General features: G+C 37.2%; 1 protein-coding gene across 1 annotated transcript in view; it reads right to left on the bottom strand.

Moving 5' to 3' along the window:
• Positions 1-12,584, bottom strand: part of LOC114878522 (B-cell lymphoma/leukemia 11A) — a 34,892-nt gene that overhangs the window by 6,487 nt on the left and 15,821 nt on the right. The window contains exon 2 of the mRNA XM_029192435.2: positions 6,949-7,401. Coding sequence (XP_029048268.1) covers positions 6,949-7,401 — 453 coding nt within the window. The remainder of the gene's footprint in view (positions 1-6,948; positions 7,402-12,584) is intronic.

Below are 12,584 nucleotides of genomic sequence, written 5' to 3'. Positions count from 1 at the left end.
AATAGCTGAAACAAAGGAACTGTAGAAAAAGTATTCTGCGAGCAGAAACAAAGGAAACGTAATTTTCAGCGTGTCATCGATTCGACGAAGGAAATTCGAAAACGAAGAAAAAGGGACGAGTCACGCCGAAAACGAGGGGCCATCGTCTGGCAAACCGTGAAAATTCGGCATATTGTTTCGCGCCTCGTTTTCCTTTCCTTTATGCCCGGAAGTCGAAAATATTGCCGAGTTCCCTGAAGTTTATAGAAGAAGGGGACCGAGAGATAAGCAAGTGCCCCGGCATAATAAAGGTGTATCGATTCACAGTCGAACGTCTTTCATATGCAAACCTCGCGGTTGGCCATCCGTTAGGATTATTTCTTTAGATTTTCACGATCCTCTATATGGAAGAGATGGTTAGTGTCCTTCGGGAGATACCCCCGATACAATCCCATCGATCATGATTTAAAGAATCAAAGCTACTATTACGTGGAGAAAGAAAAAATTGACTTGATAAGAAGAATAATTGCAGAGGAAGATGATAGCAGATTTTTAACTTTGGAATTGGATAAAACCAAGGCAGGCTGAAATTTAATGTCCTAAATCCTCAAACGATTAAAGTCATCGAAGAATTGTCAAATAATAATCGTATTTATTAAATCAATCAGAAAATCATTATCGATTTCCATTTACATACGAGCTAAAACTGTGCTTCCGTCAATGCGCCTTTCTTGTCCTGTGTTATATTTTATACAAATTAACCAACAGCAAAACATGTCAGAAAATTTCACTAAAATATTTCATATCATTAAACTTCCGTACTCTCTGTAATCAAATTAATGTTTACTCAATTAAATTGTAATTACTCTAATAATTTGAGAAACAATTTATTTTAAATTATAGATAAATGTATCTTACATGTCAGGAGATAAATTTTACTTTTTCCATGGCGAAAAGTTACATTCTGTAGGTATCATGGGATCAAACGAACAATATGGTCGTGCACGAAATCTTGGTCGTTCGTTCGCGATAGTGACCGAACGATTTTCCTCAGAAATTGCTCGACAAATTGGCCCACGCGACGTTTACGGGCAAATCGTTCGGAATGCCATTGTTTAACGACGAGACAAGCCCTGGTCATCCTACGAATACTTCCTTTCAACCCTTTCACGGAAGATTTCACACGAAACTTAGCTACCCCTCGTCCAAGAAGGCGGGGATAGTTTCCGCAAAATAATTTTACGAATCTAGTCTCCCTAGTACGCATTATGCAGATACTTTGTGAAACTTTGAAAAATAAAAAGGATAAATTCTCTGGAACATAATCACGTTTTGGTAGAAATAATTAAAAGGGTTAAAATTTGTCAGAAGATAACTAACCACTAACCAAATATAGAAAATTGGTAACAAGAAATTTATAAACTTAGTTCCATTTTTAAGAATACTAATTAAAAAATAATATAATTAATAATTAAAACTGCCATGACTACAAGTTAGAACGATGGACCAGAATTAAGAACTATTTTTCAAAGAAAATACGCTAAAATCGCTACAAACATGATCTAAATACAGAAATTTGAATATTTAAAACTTCTAAACTAGATAAAATCATAAATAGAGAATATTAAAAAATATTCCTCAAATTTTTTACTTCAACCCCTTATCAATAACAACCAGCATCCCTCCACTACCCAATTATACCGATTTCTATTGTTTGTTAATTATGAAAAGAGAATGGCTGACCAGAGTGATCAATGAACACGTCATGTTTTTGCTGAAGGCAAATGAAAGTTTATTAAAACACGTGTATAGTGTTTCGTGGAGGAAATCTTTCAGCTTTTCAAACTGCAGAGCACATCTGCCATCCGTGACGTCACGACACACACAAAGGCCTTTAATCCAGAATGGCGTGTGACAATATTAAAATATCGATTAGCCAACGTATGCGGCGTATGCACTTTGTCCTACGTACAAGGGTTGCACTTAAAAGGGGCAACGTGCACGGGATCCTACCCAGGTAGATAGATTGTGGGCGATTTTAATCAGGATCGTCGGCCAGATTATACACTATACGAAAGAAACGCCGATTTGGAATTATTATACCAGAATTCGGACAATAATCTCATTTTTATTCATTATTTCCCACTTCTTTATTGTAATTTGGAGCTTAAAATTAGAAAAATGGATTAGCTTAGATTAGATTATAGTAGATTCATGGAGGAAGGCGAAACGTGTATGAATTATGTTTTACATTTCCATAGTTATCCCTTCTTATACTTTTACTAGAAAAATAAATATTCGAAAAAGTTGAAATTTGCCTCGGGCATAAACGACCCATTACTCACGAAGGGTTGAAAGTATCATGACTTCAATTTTCTTGAATTATTTTCTGTTTTATAAAATATAATAGAACTTTTGATTAGATTTGACAACAAACCACTCAATAAAAAGCAGGAGTTAAATTTACTATAATATTTGCAAAAATTCTATCGTATTTTAAAGAATTAATGTATATTTAACTGCTTTGTGGTCACTACAAAATTGCAGTACGATTGGTCAGAGCATCCTTTAAGAATTTTTATGTCTCCTGTTCCTTGGTCCAACCGCAAACGTCAAGGATGGACCCCGCTGTCCATTAATTCTGGTCTCTCGAATAAACGAAGAAAAGGAAACTGCAGATATTCGCAATGTTCTTTTCTTTGTAGCAGCGAAGCGTTGCACGCGATAAAAATATTGCTAATTTAGCGCTAATCTGTTTCGTGTGTCATTACACATTGCTTGCTCGACTTGAACAGTTCGGTTCATGAACCAGCTTCGTTCAGAACCAGATAACAAAGAAGAAGCACGTTTATCTTGGCAGTTTGCAAATGTTTCTCGTATTGGTATATTGAAACGTCGTTTACTTCTAGCCTTTGTGAGTGACACTTTAATTGTCTTTTCTTCGAACTTCTTGAACAAAGAAGAAGACAAATGAAGAGGAAAGAGGAAGTTTTGAAAATATTTGGCTTGCAGAGATGAAAAAAGAAAAGGAAAATGAGAAACTAAAGGAGTGTGTAAACGGTGAAAAATGGACTTCTACTTTGCCACATAGTGGCCATCAGCTGTGTCACTTTAAATTTTATAAAACATTAATTTTCAACAATTGTTTTCAAAGAGAATGAAGATATTTATTAAAAAATAATTCCACTTCAGCTTTAAATAATGATACTTTAATTTCAAACTATAGAAAAAGTTAGAAAGTTTCTTTACAAAATTATTATTCCCTTACAAAAATTTAATAAGAAATTTCAGATTACTTAGATACTTTGAATAAAAACACAAGGATAAAATTTCTCTAATTTCAAAGAAAATTATGATTGAATAAACATCCTAACATTAAAAAGAATAAATAGCAACAAATAGTTACGCATAGAAATAAAAAAACAAACTCATCGCATGGAACGATAAATTCGTGAAAAATGTCAAAGGGAAACAACGCGATGGCGTTGGTGAAAATCCTTCCAACTCTTCTTCCTGTATTGGCACCGTCTGTCTCTCCAGTGTATCACTTTTATGTGGTGCTCGTTGACTTCCTTCCGCGGACCAAGAAGAGGGAAAGGAAACAGGGAAGAAGAGAACGGAAGGGCTGCAGGACCTCGAAACCCTGAGATACAACCAATTCGCAAGCAATTCTCGCTGCGCCTCGGGCGGTCCAGTAGGACGAGACCGGTCGAGGGTGCAAGATAAAGAAAGAAAGAGAGAAGAAACGTTCGGAAGGGTCGCGGTGGAAGCATAGAGAAAAGGCGAGGAAAAAGCTCGGCCACGAACGAGAATTAATATTCCAGACAAACGTGACAGATAGATCAAATCTGCATCCCACCGGGAACACCGGTGTCAATTTCGACGGATTATCGCTTCTTGTCTCCGCTTCCTTTTCTTCGACCCCCTTCTCTTTTGACGTGCATGGTGACGTCAGTTTCACGAGGGATATTTTTATCTCATCCTTGCTAGTAAAGAATTATTTCTATTTTTGATTAAATTAGAAAACTTACAAAATTCGTGAATTCCATATTATTGCCATTGTTAAGGGTGTCAATAAAAAATCATTTCTAGATCTAAAAATGAAATTTAAATATATTTGATAATAAATCCGTAAAAAATTACTTCTATGCCAAAAAATGAAATGAAAAAAGAAAAGGGAATAAAATTAAAATATTTTCGATAACGAAGTATTGTCCATGCCCAATTTCAAATGGACCCTATTTGGTCCACTTAAACGTTCCTCCCTAAGATACGCTTACGGCAATTTAAATCGCGACCAGACAGGAAAGCCACTAAAAAGGCGGATAAAGATCGCCACGAGGGCTGCTCTGCTACACGATGCGTGTCGATCGTCTCCGATCCTTACCTGGACACACGCGACGAAATCAGAGCAGATACACCGTGTCGTGTACAGACCGGTGAACGAATTCACGCGTGCCTGCGTGTGCGTGTCCGTAGGCAGAGAGGCTCGTGCGTACCACGTGGCCAGACAATAGGACGATTCTAATTGGGCTTTTGGACGTGGCCGGTCGATGACAAAAAAGCAGGACAAAAACGGCGACGAAAGGGGCTTATCCGTAGAACGAGCCTGACGCGAACGAGTTCGGGGGATGAGCAAGAGAAACGGGCTTCTGTCCCGGATGGGGTTAACTCTCGCGATACAGCCACCAGAAAGGGGGGCCGCCACGAGTTTCACGGACCGTGATGAAATTTTAAAGAGACACCGGTACGTCGGCATCAACAAGCTGTTACATAATTATGATCGTTTGCATTAATCACCAGTTTCTGTGAAATGCGGTTTCGACGCGGACCAACCCTTCGCTGATGGAAAGTCTCTAAACGCGACCTCGAAATGGGATGTTAACACGTTTCCTACCAACCTTGCATTATGTGTGAATGATGCTGTAAAATTTGTTAAATAACAATTTCCCTTTAGTGTTAGTGGGGGCTAATTAGGCCTGTGATTAAAATCTTTTATTTTTCCATCGTGAATCAAGATGATCTAAATGATTATTAAACTATTTTATTCCTTTCTAACAACTTGGAAATAAATAAGAATTAGAAAGAATAACTTTTTTTTATATTATAGTAGGTACAACAAATTTTTATTGCTTAAATTAATTGCTCTTCAGTCAATAAGAGATTGTATTAATAGGCTTTCAGTATGCGAAGTGTTAAGTAACAACGTATAGTCTTAGCAAGGATAACATTTACAAAAGTTAGAACAATGCTGATTGTAAGAAAGAAAACAGAGGAGTGTCCAGTGATTCTCATTGAATATGATTTCTTAGTTACACCTCCTCCACCTCTGTCTCTTTTTCTCTGCGATGCAAAGTAGGCGGTCGCAGGTAAGCACTGAGTTAAGAATCTCAAAGGCTGTGCTTTCAATTCATCAGGGGTGTCGAGCCGCATGAATTTCGTTTGAGGCCGTCGCCGTTTCTTTGACGTTAATCGGAACAAACCACAATTCTGGTGCCGATTCGTCGACCAAGTGAGTGTAAAATTACTTAAATATTCCAAGCGAAATAAAAAAGAATTTTTAAACAAAATTTCTCCCCTGAGAAATGATAAATTATAAGAGAAATGTATAAAAATAAAATTAATGGATGTTTTATTGTTCACCAGAACGAAGCAACGAGGACACTCGCACGTTAGGCCGTTCGACATGCGACAATGTGGCCTACGATCAAAATAAGGGGGTCGCGTGGGGTGGGAGCTATGGGGGCAGGTTCACCCCAATCCCCGAGCAGGCTCTTTAAATTCAAAAATCGAATCTACCGCGGTATTGTTCGTGCTCGTTGAACCACGATCGACATCACATGGCAGCCTGTAACTGTATTTTAAAACTCCCTTTTTTCTATTTCTTTCTTTCTTTTTTCCTCACCCCCTCGAATCCGAAACCCGAATTTTCAACGCAGATGATGTTCGACGGTTGAGGCCAAATTTTCACTCAACGTTTGGAAATGAATTTTCGTATAATTTTGCTTTAAAAATCTTGAAATTATTATTTGGTACTTAAATTTAATTATTGAGAGCAAAGATGATTAATTTTCAAATATCAACATTTCTATTTTACAATAATGATGTTAAAAATATTTTTTAAAATTATTTGAACATTTAGATCTAATTTGCAGGGTGTTAATTAGGCCCATCGATTACAATTAAAAATATTTTTGATAAATAAATGAAGATTCCTTCTTTGGTTTATTTTTTTTTTCGTAAAATTAAATATAAATAAAATTAGAGGATTTCATGGTTTCTTAAAGTTCGAAGATAGTGATTAGAAACCCATAGAGAACGGGAAAGTTGCGGTGAGCATTTGTTGCCGGAACACACATGTGCTTTATTTATAGAGATTACCTTGACTCGGAAGACCCATCGTAGAACTCATAGCTGAATATGTCAAAACATCGCGAGGCCTCTTTGGTAACACGTGCATCGGCTTTTCGTTCGTTCAATATTACCAACCAATGTCAGCTCGATTTTCGTATCAGCTTGAAATAATCTAAGCCACTTCGCGACAAACAATTTTCCATTGTACGATACTCAAAGGAAGAAAATGAAAATCGTAACAAAATTTTGATCACGTGAAATTAATTTTAGATATGAATATTTTTTTGGGTGCATTGAAACATTCAAATTTTAATGAGATCATTTCTCAATTCAATGAAAGAGGAGTAAATTATATTAATTAGTATTAGCTATGATTAAATATTTTTAATTTGAGTATCAAATATTAATAACTTCAATTAATTTATGAAATATTATCTAATTTTCCAATTTAGCTGTAAAATATTACCAATATCAATTATCCCTAATTATTCAATTTAATTATAAAATAATCACAATATTCATTTAAAACCTTTTCCATTCTATAATTATCATTTAAATTCAATTCGCGACAAGAGATGGACACCTGAACCAATAAATCATAAAAAATCGACTCACCAGAATTGACAGTATTCGTGTCAGCATCGACAGACTCGGTCTTCGGCTTCTTCGGAAGATCTTCTTTATCCTCGTCGGAAGGTTCGGTTCGTCGTTTGGGTGTCGAGCTAGCGCTAGCCTTTAGCTCGATCGGGCTTCCGGTATCCGGTCCCGATCCCTGAGGCGTCGGAGGGCTTTCTAACCTGCCCCCGCCCCTCTTGTTGATGGGCGCCGAGATGCTGGGCACCGAGTTCAGCTTCGAGTCCTGATCGACGGTCTTCAAAGCGAGCGCGTCTTCTGGGTCAGAATCTTCCGGTGCCGCTGTTGCCGGTGGACTGTGGCAACCCTGAAGAGTACTTCGACAGTGGTTGACCTTATGCTCGATGAACCGTACGATCTCGCCAAGGGGGTAGGACACCCTGCAACCCCCGCATTGGACGGTGTCTGGTGATGTGGTGCCTTGCGAGGTTTCCGCTGCAACCAGAAAGTTCATTTTTCGATAAATTATATATTTCACTTTGGAAATATGGCGGGGAAAATAATATTGAAACACCTAATTACATTATGATAATTATATTTGCGATTTGAAATATTATTATAAAATATGTTTAAGGTAAACCATGCAACTAGATGGGGTTACATCTTAAGTGGTATAGGGTGGTTCCAATTCCGCTACAATTTTAATATTTCTTTTATAAAGAAGATAGAATTCTTTTTTAAATGGAATTTAAATGGAATAGATTGCTATTTGGGACATTCAGTGTAAAAGTTGTTGCTGTACAATATTAAGAAAATTTACAATTTCTTGGATATTTCAAATTTTTAATAAATTGCATGTTTTATTAAAAAACAAAAAATAATAACGTTCGCACATTTCACTTAAATATAGTAAGAGGTACATAAAACGTTTCCTTACATTCTGCTTTATAAAAGAAATAACATATTTAATATATCTGCCTTATAAGAAGTTTTTCTTTTGTTGTGTAATTCATTAAATGGCCAGTTTTAGCATTTTGCCACCCACGTGTTCCTATGAGACTAAACAGACCCCTTAAGAATATTCCAAAGCAGTGGATACTCCAGGCTAAATGACACTTCAAGTTCTTTCAAACCTGGGTCTTGTTAGCCCACCCAAAAAATTTCACTATACTACCACATTTTATCGTCACCACTTGGATCTTCTCAGCTTTCCTTTTTGTACATGAAAACTGCTTTTAAAGTGCTTTCGCATTTTAGCCTCAATAAAGACATTCTCATTTTAAAAAGAAAACTTATAGCCAGGATACTCAAAATAATCTTCAATTAGAATTTTAATAATCAAATTCTTGTCGGTTTATCACTTCTAATTTTTTGTTTGTAGTTTTGGTATAAAAATTTATCGAATAACATTACTATTACACGAATTGAAGTTTAAATTTCAAACTAACGATTAGAATTTCCTTAGAATGTCAAACTAATCGCTTTATAAATAAACAGCAATATCAAATTAACTCAAATCCGTCCAATATTATCATAATAAATTTCTTTCTCCCAAAAGGAGCACCAATAATTCAAAGGCGTCTTAAACGTTTCCGCAAACGCGATGTATCCAACATAATTCCAATCGCAATTACCTCCTAGCACGATGCTAATCGCGTTTCATAATTAAATCGCGTTCACGCAAATACGTCGTTGGCCATCGTGAATTCTAAGCTCTCAGTGGTTCGCTTTTGCCGAAGGGATGGGACAGAGGCTGAGTAGGAGGGGTGGAAATTTGGTTAGCCCGAGGAAAACGTACGTCTGATATAGAGATCTAATTTCCTTCTACTCGACTCTTATAATTCACCGTCGTTCGAGGGTCTAAGGTCCCGGGGTCAGCCGCAGACGTAACAATTCACTTTTAAGTGTCCTCTAGCAGACCTGCTGACAGAATTCCTCGCCTTCTCCTCTTGCCCTCTGCTTATCCTCTCCATTAACATAGAGATTGGCAGAAGTTTCATACATCGATCTATCCTCCCTTGAAGAGTCGAGTAGCCATATACATGGGGATGGTGAAGCGTAAAAACGAGAAAATCGTCTGGATATCCTTTCGCCTATTGTTTTCGATGTTTCTTCCCTCCGTAGGTTGTGCTTTATTTAGTAGAAAAATGTATGTGAAAATATAGCTTCTGGAAGATCTTCAGTTATTTTCTATATTATAATATTATTACACACCATAGGGAGGCTGGATCGTTTATGTCCAAGACTATTTATTTATGTTTCAGCCTTTAGTAAAATCTAATAAAATTCCAGAATATTTACAAAAATTTAGATAAAAGCTAATTTCACTTGGATTATCAATGATTCAGATTGAATTATTAATAATTATTTTGCATAATGTTATTTAAAATGTCCTTTTCCCTTTTTTTAATTATTGGAGATAATTATTCCTTCTGATAACAAAAACAGCAATAATAGAAGTGATAATCGTAAATCATAGTATTATAAAGGAACCCTTTAAATCATTGCCATTTTGTTCCATTTGTCTAATGGAAGTAACTTTGCGAAGTCTATCATTTTCTTTTCCTTTTTCCTCGACTATTTTGTTTCCTAACTTTGTTAGAGGTAGCGGTCTCAGCCTGTGGCTGTTCTTGTTCTTCTTTTTCCATGTTTTCATAGATGCGCGGACACCGTTCGATTCTTTCGGGGCGGAGCTCTGGTTGACCACTGGCCAGCGCGCAAGCTCCAATTCTGATGACCGTGTGTACCATGGTGTATTGTGGTCGTTATTAGAATATCACCTGATTCGTCTCTATTCATTCCTTATTACATTTACAAAAAAAGGAAGAATTTTTGTAAATAACATAAAACAGCCTTTTCTTAATACTAAATGATTTGTATTAGAAAAAAGTAACGTTAAAAGGGTAGAAAATTACTTGTTCATAAATTGCAAATTTGAATTCAGAATAAAAAATAAATCAATCCTTCAAAGCCCGTCCGTAAATTCTTTTGTATCGTCAATTATTGTAACAGAAAAAGAGTTTCAAGTAGTTTCCATTCAGAAACTATTTTATTTCTTTGCGCCAAGATAAGCATCCTCCTAGAAGTACCATACAACATTGTCGCCATCCTTCGAACAAAACTTTTTCACGATTCAAGTTTCCCTGTCACCGGAAGGAGCACTATCTGAGGTGAACAGGAAACGGAAAATTTGCCAGATTTTAATCTACCCTGACAGATCGACATCAGCCATAAAAAATCACGTCAGAACGAATGGGTCCATTGATGAATCTTCAGAGGTTCATAGTAATTGTATTTGAAAGGTGCTCTTTAATACTAGAATGACCAAGCTCTTGGAAATGATGAATTTTAAATTATTAATTTATTCAGAGCTTAGAGTATTTGAGTTTTGAGAATTTAGAGTTCAGAATATTTGAATTTCGAATTTAGAGCGAAGGGTAAAGAGTAATAAAATAAAAATTTCTCTAATAAATCAAGCTAGAACGACAAAAACAACGTTTGGACCTCGGTATATGCATCAGAATAAGAAAAAAAGAATAGAGGTTGTAAATAAAAACAGTATAATAATACAGTTAGGAGCTGAGGATGGTCGCAAGCTCAGCGAGACGAAGTTCGAAAGAAACGAGAAGGGAAGAGAACGAGGATCAAGCGTGGACGGATAAAGAACGAGACAGAGCCGGGCCTGAATGGACCTCTCGGGTCCGTTATATTCGCCTACGATTGAAAAGCGGTCGCTTAGAAACAAGAGACGCGCGACCGGTCGTTAACGACAATGGGCTTTTGTTTTTTCGGGGGCAGATGTTGGACCGAAACTCGGGAGCTGCGACGGGTACAAACTACCCCTACGGCGTGGCGGCCTAGGTAGACCCGTGCTGAAGGTGAGCGAAGGAGGACCGACTGACACGTGTCTCTTCGTCACTTCGTGTATCTCCCTTGCTACGTAAGCACACCTATATATACACGTGTGTGTCTATCGAGGGAACTGCTCTTGTAACCTGTCCGCAAACCGGTCGAAAGGAGATCCTGACCGAGTGTCGTCGACTATTTATTCATTTACCTCCATCCTGGCACGTTCCGTTTTAGTTTGTTACAATATTGCGCCAGGAACGGTACAGTAAGCGTTCGATAAAGCATCTACTGTATTAGAACGAAGTTCTATTTGTATTTTTCTTGGCGCATTTTCTTATTTTCCATTAATCTATTTTTTAATTATTTTAGATTTAGTACCCCCAGATTAATTTATTAAATTAGATACAGATATTACTCTACATTTGAAAAAGAAATTTTATTGAAATTCGGAGACTGAAAAATTCAAGATATCAAGAAAAGAAATGATCGAGAATTTAATATCGGCTCTGTTCATGAGTAATCGTCGCGATTCTCTGTCTTGGACGTTTCATCTTTCTTGAAGAGTAGACGAAAGGAAATTAATGTGAAGGACTAATAAGCTCAGGACGTTTCCTGCAGTGATTCCCATACGCGTATCTGCCCTTCCACTCGTAGATGGAAATTACCAAGTCTCTCGCAATAAGGGAGCCACGCGGTACGGTGATCGAGGCATTACAGATGTATGGGCCAATTTGTAAGCAATCCAACTTACATTCGCGGGGCAATATTGTATTTTTATGTTATCTTTTCTCGGCTATACTCCTCTCTATATACTTGATACTCCCACTTGTGGCCACTTTCTCGCTTTCTCTGTGTTCAGGTTGGGTAAGTGGCCGAAGGATCAAATCGAAAACACGGAAATTAAGGACCTTTCTTCGTGGAAATGCCTGTAGATTAAGAAATCACTACCTATCATTTTTCTTTGTTATGGGGTAATAAGGCTGAAAGTGTATTGAAATAATTACTGCAAGGTTTAGGGCATAAGTATGATATATTAATAATATAATCTCCTATTCTTAATTAAATTCCTAATAATTCTATTTAGAAAATGAGAATAATACGAAATACAAAATTAAATTAAAATTGGGGCTCTCTCCATGGTCCGCCATTTGAGAGTTGAATTTTAATAAATAGAATATTACAAGGGTCTCTAATCAGATTGATATATATTTAATCTGCTCAAATAAATTAATTTTTCTATACCAATTTCGACATTACATTATACATAAATACGAAAAATAAAAAATCCGTTTCCAAGGAACTAAAAACGAACGTCAATTCTACCGAATTCGAATACAAGCGTGAAATTTAATTGTCTTCGGTTCCATATTCTACTCCTGAGAAATTGTTTCTCAGCATCCTGGTACAATTGCGGAACACGAGGCGGTACATTTTTCTCGGTAACACGTAGAAACTGTGATGCGATACAAACGCGTACGAACACAGATAAACGCGAAGATATCCCGAGGCGGTTTCCTTGTTAGGACATCCGTCCTGTCAAAACGTCCAGAGGACACATCGAAGCAATTGAATTACGATCATCCCCAGGGCGAGTTCCGACCGTAACCAATAATTCCATTATCCATTAGTATTGGGTCGCAGCAATTTCCTTCGACGACCGAGGCTGCGTACGTGGTGCTCGAAATATATAGGAGAGACGGATCAAGAAACGGATAGATTCCTGGCACACGTCGCGGGAATATCGAACCGCACCGGGATGCAAGGATCCGCGATATTGCCGATAATAGAGTGCCGTCGATGATGTCGACGTCGAACCGACGCGACGCGAC

This window comes from Osmia bicornis, chromosome 6 (genome assembly GCF_907164935.1).
Source record: "Osmia bicornis bicornis chromosome 6, iOsmBic2.1, whole genome shotgun sequence".
NCBI lineage: Eukaryota > Metazoa > Arthropoda > Insecta > Hymenoptera > Megachilidae > Osmia > Osmia bicornis.
This window is presented reverse-complemented; position numbering and strand designations above follow the sequence as displayed.